The sequence below is a fragment of the Aquarana catesbeiana genome, linkage group LG06 (assembly GCF_042186555.1).
Source record: "Aquarana catesbeiana isolate 2022-GZ linkage group LG06, ASM4218655v1, whole genome shotgun sequence".
NCBI lineage: Eukaryota > Metazoa > Chordata > Amphibia > Anura > Ranidae > Aquarana > Aquarana catesbeiana.
Window position 1 is genome coordinate 117378061 of NC_133329.1, and position 13267 is coordinate 117391327.

General features: G+C 43.2%; 1 protein-coding gene across 1 annotated transcript in view; it reads left to right on the forward strand.

The window, feature by feature from the left end:
* The first annotated feature begins 1712 nt into the window (after window positions 1-1712).
* Window positions 1713-13267, forward strand: part of GRIFIN (galectin-related inter-fiber protein) — a 41156-nt gene continuing 29601 nt past the window's right edge. Inside the window, exon 1 of the mRNA XM_073636716.1 lies at window positions 1713-1945. Within this exon, the coding sequence (XP_073492817.1) occupies window positions 1934-1945 (12 nt within the window). The 5' untranslated portion in view covers window positions 1713-1933. The remainder of the gene's footprint in view (window positions 1946-13267) is intronic.

Here is a 13267-nt window from a genome sequence, read left to right on the forward strand (position 1 = left end):
GGTGAAGCTGTTGGAACGTATGGTCCGATCAAGTTCTCCATCAAGGACTCAGGGCAGAGAAAGGTGGGTGAGTGTACCACAGTGGAGGGCTGGAGGTGCCAGGAAATCTGTGAGGGAACTTTGCTTTTACACAGTCATCGGCAAAGTCCTCATCATTACACGGTTAATGATGGGGAGTCCTGGATCAGAGGACAGATATGTGTCAAATTGATGTGGCCTGAGGGCACAGGATTTGCAAGCTGGGCTGGCTGGGAACAGTAGTCCACCATTCAACAATGTGCTTTTAAACTACTAGGCCTCCGGGGAGAGGTGCTGCAGGCCTCTGGCCTAGTAGCTGCGAGCAACCAGAGCCAGCTTAAAAGATTTATTCAGAGTGTGTTCTTCTAGCTTCAGAAGAGGATGTGAAATTACTTTACTTCAATATAAGAATTGTGCAGGAGGAAAGGAGAGCTGATAAGATTTGTGCAGGAGGAGAGAAGTTCTGGGAACATCACCTTTACACGGTCAAGAGTGATGTCCTTACACGGTAATGGATGGGGAACGCCTGGAAGCAATAGTCTGCGGGAGTTAAGCAGAGGAGGAGCAACAGTCTGCATGGTGATGCAGGAGGAAAAATCATAGCCATAAATACATGCACATCATATCTTCTGGCTCTAACTATGTGCTAACTTTTTAAAATCTTTAAAGTATGATGGAAAATCAACTATCCTATGGGCATCCCATATACCCTTTTCCCCAACCAAGTTGTACCCCCCAATAAACAAAAACAAAAGCAGCAAAAGACTATTCATTGTCTCTGCAAGTGATGTATGGGAGTCTGGCAGCGGGGTGATTTGGTGGATGTCTGTTACTAGTGGCAACTACACTGCTACACCTGCAAAAAGAAGTGCATTTATTTATTTATTTATTAACATGAACATATCCTTTAAATATTTTGACCAATCCGGCCTTGGAATAGGATGAGTGGAAACACCAACTTTGTAGTAGGAGAACATCTCCAACTAAGCAAGAACATAGTGGTTAGCACTCCTGCTATGTAGCACTGGAAACCTTGGTTTGAATCACTGCTAAAAATGCTGCCTGCATGGAGTTTGCATGTTCTTCCTGTGCTTACATGGGTTTCCTACCACATTCCAAAGACATGCAGGATGCAGGTAGGTTGTTGCCTCCTTGTCTAATTTGGCCCTAATGTGTAATGCATGTCAGATAGAGACTTTTGGTTGTAAGCTCCTCAAGGGCAGGGACTGATATGATTGCAAAAGGCTGTGTAATTTGTCTGTACTTAAAAAAATACCTGTAATAAATAACTACAAAACAGTTGGAGGCTAGTCTCATCTCCAAGAGATGTAAAAGGCCTGTTGTGGAATAATACATTTTTTTGGAGGATAGACCCTTAAAACTTTTTTTGAACACAGCATAGACACAGCACTGGGCGCAGTAACCAATTGTGTCCAATAGGAAAAAAAACTTTTGACAGTGTACTTTTGAGGCTGATTTGAGAATGTAAGATGGTACAGATATAAACATCCCTTTATAATATATATTAAACCAACACGTGTACAAAGACAACAGCATGGTTCTGTGTTGGAATGTCAGGCCAGTTTTACTAGATTGGGTGCTAAATAAACACACTGGCTTCCAGCTCCGAGGCATTGACTGCTGATCTCTGCAGTTTAGAAATCACGACGAGACATCGCTTAATCCCTGTACTATTTGAAAAGTTGCACCCATGGAAAGTTACCGGCTGTGGTAATGCCTGGGTATCAACAAATACAAATGAGATTACCCATTATTTGCCCTATCGCCAAGCACATCAACTCAGCACAGCCTACCCCCTATTGTGTGCAAGTTAATCTTCTGCATGTGGCTGTATGACTGACCCGACGGTATATGAGAGCCTGTAGTGTGGGCACCTTCTGCAGTGGTAGAAAAGATGGCTTTGAGGGTAAGTGGTACACTTAATAATAATTAATATTATTAGAATAATAATTGTCAGTCTGTACTTGTCTAAAGAATGTAAGCCATGGTATATTTGTAATTGGTTCCAAGATATATTAAAGTGTACAGTCTATAAATCCAAGAACACAAATGTAATATATGGCAAGCTTACTAGTCCTTAGATATGGTGGCTGCATTCATTTTCTTTTTTTTTTTTTTTTTACTATGTCTCCCCCACTCCTCCTCTTCATAGCATGGGGGGGGGGGGATTGTAGTGCACATAAATAATTGGGAGCAATGTAAATGATAATAGTGCAGAGTGCATAGAATGTTATCAGCACACAAGATTTCTGGCAAGAACAGGTTTCATTCTGCACTTATTTAACAGATAAAAGAAAAAGCTTTCTGTGGTATATTTAATCAAACCAAAGGGAGTAACGAAGTTCATTGTTAGGGTTTACATACACTTTAATTTTCTCCTGTATTAGAGTACTTTATTTCTTTTTAAATTAAAAAGAAGCCAGTGACATTTTAAAGAATGATAGTCTGTGTGATACTCCTTTTGAATTGACATCTTATTCCAAACGCTCATTTCCCTATACTATACTGATCATTGTTTGCCATAAAGATCATTATTCTCATCAAGGAGGGCCATTGAGAGCTGAAAAAAATGATTACTTCGCTCTAGCAAATAACAACTGTGGTATGACTTACTGTAACAGAGAATCTTAAAGGAGGACATATAGTAAGCCCATTGTTTTTAATGTTTCTTATATCATTAGACCTTTAACAATAAAATAAAAAACTTGAAACACACAGATAAAATTAATATAAGAGAAGAGTTTAATCTGCCATAGAGTTTGTATTTCTATCCATCCAGGCATGAGATTTATACAGCACCTCTGTGAATCATTTTAGTTGACAGTTCCTGTATTAAAAAAAAAATGTAATGATGAAATAATCATAAAAAGCTGAATTAATTTGTGCCTGTCGTTCATCTCTAATGGGCAGGCACCCTCTTTGAAACAAATAAACAAATAGAAATGCTATATAAGGACATGTAGGGGGCATACAATTCATTTTGGGGAGACATTGCCTCCTTCTGCATGTGAAACCTGCTTCAATATGTAATAAGCAACTACGGCTGTCCCATTTTATATATACATATTATATATATATTTATGGTTCCATCAATTATGGTAAGTCGTCCAGGTCCTGAAGTTGCAAAGCAGCCCCAGACCATCACGCTACCACCACCATGTCTGACTGTTGGTATGATGTTCTTGTTATGAAATGCTGTATTCGTTTTATGCCAGATGTAACGGAACGCACACCTTCCAAAAAGTTACATTTTTTCTCATCAGTCCACAGAATATTTGCCTAATAGTCTTGGGGATAATCAAGATTTTTTTTTGGTAAATGTGAGATGAGCCTTTGTGTTATTTTTGGTCAGCAGTGGCTTTGGCCTTGGAGTTCTCCCATGGATGCCATTTTTTCTCAGTCTCTTTCTTATTGTTGAATCATGAACACTGATCTTAACTGAGGCAAGTGAGGCCTGCAGTTCTTTAGATGTTGTTCTGGGTTCTTTTATGACCTACAACAGTACATGATGACCTCCTGGATGAGTCATCATCATGCTCTTGGAGTAATTTTAGCAGGCCGGCCACTCCTGGGAAGGTTCACCACTGTTCCAAGTTATCTCCATTTGTGGATAATGGCACTCCTCCTGGTTCACTGGCGTTCCAAAGCCTTAGAAATGGCTTTGAAACCCTTCCTAGACTGATACATGTACATTACTTTGTTTCTAATCGGTTCTTGAATTTTTTTAGATTGTGGCATGATGTGTGGCTTCTTGTGATCTGTTAGTCTGCTTCACTTTGTCAGACAGCTTCTATTTATGTGATTTCTTGATTCAACAGGTCTGACAGTAATCAGGCCTGGGTGTAGCAAGTGAAATTTAACTCAGCTTTCCAAAAAATTGTGGTTAAAGCGGAGTTCCACACAAAAATGGAACTTCCGCTTTTCGGAACCCTCCCCCCCTCCGGTGTCACATTTGGCACCTTTCAGGGGGTTCAGATACCTGTCTAAGACAGGTATTTGCATCCACTTCCGGCATAGACTCCCACGGGAGTCTATGCCTCTTCCTGTCCCTCCACGCTGTCTCCTGGGAAACACACAGGTCCCAGGAGATAGCGGGGACCAGTTACGATGCGCAGCGCGACTCGCGCATGCGCAGTAGGGAACCGGGAAGTGAAGCCGCAATGCTTCACTTCCTGATTCCCTGACCTAGGATGGCGGCGGCAGCTGCCGAAAATCGAGCGGGTTATCGGCGTCGGCTGCCGGCATCGCTGGACCCTGGGACAGGTAAGTGGCCATGTATTAAAAGTCAGCAGCTGCAGTATTTGTAGCTGCTGGCTTTTAATATTTTTTTTTTTAGTTGATGTAGGTGGACTCCCCCTTTAACCACAGTTCATTCATGATTCAGCATGGGAGGGGACAATTACTTTTTCACATAGGGCCAGGTAGGTTTGAACAGCTTTTTTCCCTTAATAAATGAAAAAATAATTTATAAACTGCATCTTGGATTTACTCAGGTTATCTTTGTGTAATATTAAAATGTATTTGATGATCTGAATCGTTTAAGTGTAATAAATACGGAAAAAAAAAAAAAAATGAGGAAGGGGTCAAATACTTTTTCACAGCATATAATATATATATATATATATATATATATATATATATATATATATATATATATATATATATATATATATATATATATATATATATATTATAATAGTGCTTTCCCTTTCGAGTTTAAAGAGTGTGTACATTTTTGGGGGTCTTTTTCAGCTTCTATGTTTCCTTAGTTTGCAGTTCAAACAAGATCTCCTAGAGGTGTTCAATACAAAACTGGCATCACAGTTTCAGGTAGAGCTTCCCCTTTAAATTCCTTTATGGGCAAATATTAGATACATTTTTTTTTTTTAAAGTATTCATTGTTTTTTTTAATTGCTTTCTCTAAAGATTTTGCACTTGTCCTTGACTGGAAATACTCTTCAATAATTCTCATTTGACGTCCAAAAAAATCGACTAATTCATCGCTCTCTTTACATGCAATTGAAATTCAGCCTTATAGGTAGCACTTTATCTCTTCCGCTGCTCATTTTCGATTAAACTCCTTGTGACAGTTTTAATAAAACACAAATTAATTATTCAGTGCATTCAATTTTTTTGGTCAGAAACACAATCTATTTTTTCATGCATACACTTCATATCTAAGCTATGTCAAGCAGTTGCTAAAGTTATTTGACTATTTATTTTATTAAACATTTTTTCTTTGAATTGCCTTCATTTGTATGACGTTTTACAGAGAACATGATACTGTTTACAATGAGTTTTGTTTCTGAAGGCAAACCAAGAGTTGGCAAGAATTGTGAATTTTCACTCTTAAAGTGAACCTGTACCCAGACTTTGCATAGTATTGATTCTGCTGCTGGGGATTTGTCTAAATTGCTAATGGCAGGATTGCTAAGAGGCCTCCTGTTGTCCCTATGGAATTTCTACCTCCATAGCCAAGGCAGTTGGAGATCACTCCCATTCAACAGCATTTGGACCAGCAACAGAGAGACATCTCACTGCATCTGCCTACAGAGAGAGCTACTCTATAGGGGCAGCAGGCAAACTCTTTAGTGATTCTGCCACTGGTGATTAGTCTGTAGCATCAGAGTTTTTTTCTAATGCTTTCTATTGCAAGAGAATCTTGACAACTTGCCAGCTTTCTAAAGTGTTTCTAAGCTGTTAGCAATGGCGTACCAACTGGGGGGCGGTGGTCCGCCCCGGGTGCCACACACTGCGGGGGGTAACAGGCCCCCACCCCCCTGCGAGTGAAGCAGTGACAGCGGGGTGGGCTCAGACAGTGCAGAGGCGCTGTGACAGGGCAGCCAGGAGAGCCAAGCTGTGACAGGGTGTGGAACATACCACTACCCGGGTGACACCCAGAGACGGCCAAGTGGTACAGGATAAAGAAGACACTCTCTCTCCTCCTATACCGCAGGGTGAGAGAGAGAAACAGTGAGCAGCGCTTAATAGAGGAACTGCTGGAGTTAACTTTTTAAGTTAACCAGCAGGTGATTGGTTGCTAGGTGATCCTAGCAACCAATCATTAGCTTGTTAATATGAAAAACTAACTAAAGCAGTTCCCGCCCTCTGTTCAGCGCTGCTGTGTCTCTCCCCTGGCTGCATGATTAAGGTAGGAAAAGAGCTGGGGGGGTCTGTATAACATGCAGGGGTCCATCCAGAGCTGTGGGGGGTGTCTATGTAACATGCAGGGGGTCCATCCAGAGCTGTGGGGGGTGTCTATGCAACATGCAGGGGGTCCAGAGCTGTGGGGGGGGGTCCTCTGTGTAATGTAAAGGGGCCCAGAGGTACAGGGTGCTGTGTAACTGGGTCCAGAGTTGCAGGATGCTGTGTAATGTAAAGGGGTCCAGAGATGCAGGGTGCTGTGTAATGTAAAGGGGTCCAGAGGTGCAGGGTGCTGTTTAATGTAAAAGGGTCCAGAGGTGCAGGGTGCTGTGTAATGTAAAGGGGTCCAGAGGTGCAGATTGCTGTGTAATGTAAAGGGGTCCAGAGGTGCAGAGTGCTGTGTAATGTAAAGGGGTCCAGAGGTGCAGGGTGCTGTGTAATGTAAAGGGGTCCAAAGGTGCAGGGTGCTGTGTAATGTAAAGGGGTCCAGAGGTGCAGGGTGCCGTGTAAATGGGTCCAGAGGTGCAGGGTGCTGTGTAATGTAAAGGGGTCCAAAGGTGCAGGGTGCTGTGTAATGTAAAGGGGTCCAGAGGTGCAGGGTGCTGTGTAATGTAAAGGGGTCCAGAGGTGCAGGGTGCTGTGTAAAGGAGCCCAGAGGTGCAGGGTGCTGTGTAATGTAAAAGGGTCCAGCGGTGCAGGGTTCTGTGTAATGTAAAAGTGTCCAGAGCTGCGGGGGGCTGTGTAATGTAAAGGGGTCCAGAGGTGCAGGGTGCTGTGTAATGTAAAGGGGTCCAGAGGTGCAGGGTGCTGTGTAATGTAAAGGGGTCCAGAGGTGCAGGGTGCTGTGTAATGTAAAGGGGTCCAGAGATGCAGTTGTGGGGAGGGGGTACACAGTAGTGGCAAAGAGATATTGGGGGATGCAGAGGTATGCAGGGGGCACAGTGGGGTGTTTTCACATTTTAATGCGCGGTGGGGTGCTAGATATAGGATCTGCCCCGGGTGCCAAATGCTCTAGGTACACCCCTGGCTGTTAGGCCCAATTCATTCACTCATTAATTCATTCATTTTTGTGTCGATGGGCTTTTGCGTCTGTATACAAGCCTACATGAATGCAAAACTCGTTTGAACCAGATCAAATGCAAGTAAAGAGAGATGTCAACTACACCTGACAAGGAACTATAAGTGATGTCAGTTGTGTCTCAAGCTGTCATTGACACAAGCCCAAAGCCTGCTGACACAGGTCCATACATTGCTGGTCAGTGGGAGGAAAAATGCCCCAGTGGCAGTTGTAGGGTAAAAAAGGTCTATGGTTAGTTGGGGGATGTCCTGGAGTTAGTGGTTGCTGGGAGGAAAAGAATGCCCTGGGATCAGTTTAAGGAAGAATGCCCACTGTTGGAGGTAAGGAAAAAGAAAAAAAAAACCTGGTTCAATGGGAGGAAAAAATGCCAACGTCAATGGTCATTTGGAGGCAAAATGTTTGTGGTCAGTGGGAGGAGAAACACCTTTAGTCTGTGGTCAGTGAAAAACATGCCTGGAGTCAGTAGTCAGTGGGAAGAAAATAGAAAAGATGTTTGGTGGTAGTGTTCATGGGAGGAAGAATGTCCTGATGTCTGTGGTCAGTACAGATGGGGAGGGGAGGACTTGCATTGAATCCTGTGCTGCTTCTGTCTCTTCTAGACATGTTCATTGAGATCAGAATTAATATTCAGACAAATTTTTTCATTATTCTGAGATTTGGATATATCCAACTACCCGAATTACGAAGTTTACCAAATGCTCCGAATAACAAAACAAAATTCGTTTGAATTTCCGAAATTCAAATTGAAATTGGAATCAAATTTTACATCGCATTCCATTTGAATTCGAACTGTAAACATATTTCTGAAATCAAAGACTGTGTGTTATTAGAGTACCATTTCGAAATAATGCTGTTTTTGTTAAGCCAAAGGTGATTTAAAGAGTCATTGTAATCATTTGATGAAGATTTTCCTTTTGTTTATTCACTTTGCAGCATTAAAATCGAAAATAATATAACATTTTCGTTTCGACTGATTCAAAATTTATCGATTTGAATGTTTCAAATCGAAAAAAAATGTGTGAATTTGAAGAAAATTTAAAAAAAGACAAAACTAATTACGAATACGAATCCCGAATATGAATTGAACGAATCAACCAAATTTAACTAAACGAAATCCCTAGTGTAGCACGGCCAACTAGAGGACTGCTTAAAATTACCCGCTCATCTGCACGGCCATGACCTGGTGAACTTTCCAACTCACCTGATACTCTGGGTTCAGACATCCTTGTTTCACTGTAGAGTAATAATCAGACAACTCAGTGTATTTAGGTTCTATGAATATTTTACTTGAACCAATAATGGGGAACGTTGTCACAAAGAGGAGGTAATAGATCTGCTGAGTTCTAGGCAACAGCGCCAACTCAGCAGAAGAACCCCTCCGAACGACAAGACAATGACAATAGTATATATATATATATATATATATATATATATATATATATATATATATATATATATATATATATATATATATATACACTTCCTTGAGAGATAATGTTACTCCCTAGACAGATATTTCAGCCAACTGCTTATACTACCACAATGTAAAAGATGGATCCTAGCCAGCCTATAATGCTTTCCTAAAAGTGATAATGTAGGTGCCCTTTTTTTCCAGTAATGGCAATAAAGTCCACGTTGCAGATCTGATGTTTTTCACCGGTTTGTTGGCGCTCGTTAACTGTAATCCGATTAGGTGTAGTGGGAACAGTAGTGGGAACAGTAAATATCTTGTAATGAAGAAGGCTAAAGATGTCTAAGCACAGTGTTCAAATAAATCCAGTAAAGTATTCCTGGAGTAAAGATGTCTGTGCAAAGTGTCTTAATGTAACTGTGACAAAGAATGGGTAAAGGTCGAGCGATTTGCCCTCTCACCAATGACCAGATCGATCCGATGTCTTCTGGACAGAAACTCGTGTAGCGACACCCGTGCAGCAGATCCGCTGTCTTAATCTGCCAACGTGAAGCTTGACACACACTGACTGGCAGGAGACCGGAGTGGTGCTGGAAAGATGTCCGACAGCAAACGGCAGAGCAAGGCCTCTCAGGTTATGGGTTGGAAGGTGGTACTCTTTGTGGTAGGCCGCAACCTCTCTCTCTCTCTCTGTTGCACAGAGAGGTCTGTCTTGCGTCAGGCCCAGGAGGAAGAGTGCTCCGCACTGGCTTTTGCTTCTTTTATAGCTACTCCCAGCAATCTCCCGATGACAACAAAGATCCCTGGGATATGTAGTCCTGACACATAATCGTGCAAAGTAATTTTCTGACGGGAGGACTATTCATCCCACAATCCTTTTGTTTGCCACACAAATATGATGTCACCTGATACACTGATCACTAGAGGGACAGGCGATACTTTGAGACACTGGAAGGTGTGGAGCTTTATGCTTGTAGTCCATATTGCTACATCAGATTAACGAATCTAAACGTATCCTGAACAAGTAGTAAAAGCTTTTCAAAACAATAACACCATTCACCTCTGTAGCTGTAGGCATGGTGGAGAAATTCAAATTTAAATTCATAACAGAGGCACAGAATTGTCCTTTTTTGAGAACATAATCTTGGCAGCTAGCCCTCAAGCACACGGCAGGTGTTATAAGCTGTTAGAAACTGAATAAAACTGCACATAGTTTTTGTTGTGATTTTTTTTAGGTTCTTACTGCACAATACAAGTAGCTATAAAATCAAGTGATTTTTCTGTTTGTTGAGAATATGTAATAGTTTAATGTCTATAGTCTTGACACAGACACACTAAGGCTGCTTTAATAGACCTAGAGTTGAGATTTAGACTATTACAAGCACCCATTTGCGATTGGCTCTCTTGAAGGAATGTAAAGTTAAAAGAGATGAGTGAATAGTGATAGGTACTTTCCAGCCAATCTGGCAGGTTTTAATGTTCTGTCAATCCACCAGAATGTAAAATGTAATGCCCCGTACACACGAGCGGAATTTCCGTTGGAAAAATCTTGGATGGTTTTTCCGACGGAATTCCGCTCAAGCTTGGCTTGCCTACACATGTTCACACAAAAGCTCTCTGAACTTTCAACAGAACGCGGTGACATACAACACTATGATGAGCCGAGAAAATTAAGTTTAATGCTTCCGAGCATGCGTTGAATTGTTTCCAAGCATGCGTCGTTTTTTTCGCGTCCGAATTGCATACAGACGTACGCATTTTCGGATAGGAACTTTTACCGACCCAAATAGAGAACCTGCTCTCAATCTTTTGCTGGCGGGAATTCCGCCAGCAAAAGTCCGATGGAGCATACACACGGTCGGAATTTCTGACCAAAAGCTCACATCGGACTTTTGCTGGCGGAATTTCCAATCGTGTGTACGGGGCATATGACACAAGAATAGCTCTATTCACCAAAAATGTAATATTCTCTCACAAATAGCAAAGGGATGGATCTAAAACTGGGGCCATCGGGGGGGCGTGGCCTGACACAGCATGGAGTAGGACGCTTACCTCTAGAGCTCCGTCTATTACTCCTTAAAAGTAATTAATCCTGGACTCTTTGTGCTGCCCAGCTGGCTGGATCACCTCCCTGAGGCTCTGACAACACCCTGGGCTTCTTCCTGGTTCGTCTGGTGGCGTGGGAACCCGAACAGAGCGGCGCTCTCCCTCGCGGCGGCCAAATTCAAGCAAGACCGCGGCTTCGGCCTATGTCTGGAGGCCGCGGCCATCTTGGTCCTCCGCTCCTCCGGCCCTGCATTGGGACTTCTACCTAACAAAGGTACCTGGATGCCGGCTCTGACACTACCCTGTGCTCCTTCCTAGCCTGTCTGGCGGCGGGGGAACCTGAACGAAGCGGCGATCTCCCGCACGGCGGCCAACTTTAAGCAAGACCGCGGCTTCGGCCTATGTCTGGAGGCCGCGGCCATCTTGGTCCTCCATTCCTCCGCCCCTGCATTGAGACATCTGCCTAACAAAGGCACCTGGATGCTGGACAATCCCTCTGGGGAGCGGGACACACTAACCCCTACATACACAGCCCATTGGGCCAACGGAGACCCCTAGTAAACCGACGAATATACCCGGTCCGGATTGCGGCCTAGATATACATGAGGTGAGTGGCGGCCATCTTGGCACACCTCCCCTCCCTGCATGTGTTCTATGCATGAGACATAGCCCTGATGTCCCCTCTTTAATAACCTCCACTGAGATTCCCTATACCTTGTCACAACCCCAGATTGCCATCAGCTTAAGAGGAGAGGAGGGATTGCACGCACATACTCTGCAAAAATAACTTTTATCCTTGGAAACTCTGAGGGCTACGGGGCCCAGGGCAGCAAGCGTCTTTAACCAAACAGCAAGTCAGTTTGCCACACTAAGTTTGGAGGCTCTTTGGGTGTCACCTGAGACCGTCCCAAATGTCACCAACTAAGGCACAAAAGGCAGCGGCAGCAAAACTAGATCAGTACCGTCGCCTAGAAAAAGAAGACATGAGGGAGGAGGGAACAATTGAGAAAGCTGGGGCGGGGGAGCGAACAGCGTCCGATACCGACAAGCTCCTTGAAGCAATCACCTTCTGTAGAACCTCTCTTACAGCACAAATTGAGGAGGTCAAGATGGATATTTCCCTTATCAGACAAGACTTTCAAAAGCTCAGGGAAAGAGTGAAAGAAACTGAGACCAGATTGAGCGAGGTGGAGGATGCTATTCCACCCTTACAAACATCCTCGGACCGCGTGCAAAGGCAAATACAGCAACTCCTTATAAAGCAAGATGATATGGAGAATAGGCTGAGAAGATGTAATATACGCTTGATAGGTTTGCCGGAGGGGTCTGAGGGCAAGGACACCTCCACTTTTTTGGAACAACTACTGATCAATACTTATGAAAGAGAGGTTTTTTCCCCTATGTTTGCGGTGGAGCGGGCACATCGCATGCCAGCAAGACCACCTCCACAAGGAGCTCCTCCCTGCACGTTCATAGCCAAACTCCTTAACTATAAGGATCGAGACACTGCTTTGAGAATGGCAAGAGAGAAGGGCAACATCCCAGTTGGGAATGTTAAGGTGGCCATTTTCCCAGACTTCTCGGCAGAGGTACAACGCCGCCAGCAGAGCTTTGCAGAGGCCAAACGTAAGCTTAGAGGTCTGCAATATAAATACTTCATGCTTTTCCCAGCCCGTCTTAGGGTGGAACATGAGGGGCGTGCGGTCTTCTTCGAGGACCCAGAGGAAGTGATTTCTTGGTTGGAAAGACGAGTTAACCCTCAACAAGCTGATTGATTAAGTCCCATCGATTAAGTATCTGCGACCAGGAAATGCCTCCAACCAGTGCAAGTTTAAAGCACAAATCCTGATTATTGACAGCACAAGAGTCAAATTACCCTCCGGGGCTCCGGAGTGAAGAAAAGTCCTACAGTTAACATGCATCGTGCAGCGAGACTTTACCCCACACAGTTCTGGGAAGCAGCACCATGTGCATTGGAATCCTATACGGAACTTAATAGTTGCAGTTAAATGGGAGCGAGAGGATCGAGAGGCCGTACCACACTCTTTGCAAGTGATATGGATGACTCTACTTACTTTATTTAGTGTCCGGTGTCTGATCCAATTGTTCTGCATTACATTGCTCACAAAGAAGCTTGAATGTTTCCCAGATAACAACCAGTTTAGGGATTATGCCTGCACAAGTTTGGGTCAGAGTAGGGCAGGGAGGGGGGAGGGGGTTCAAATGTTTTTGGTTTGGTTAAACTTGAATGTGCATACTTATAATAGAAAACAGGTAACGTTACATGTGCCAGTTCTATGGGAAAGTACATATGTGTTGTATCACAGGAGTTTGAGACAGATATTGCTGAAAGTAAAAAATCTATGTGCCTTATACAGAAAGAGCAAATTGTTTTATATAAATGCTATATTAATGGTTAAAAAATCTGGCCTATGGCATCTTTGAAATTTCTGACATGGAATGTGAGGGGAAATTTAAGCGCGCGGCAGTCTTCACATTCCTGAAGAAGCAACATGCGGATATAGTAGCACTAGTGGAAACACATATCG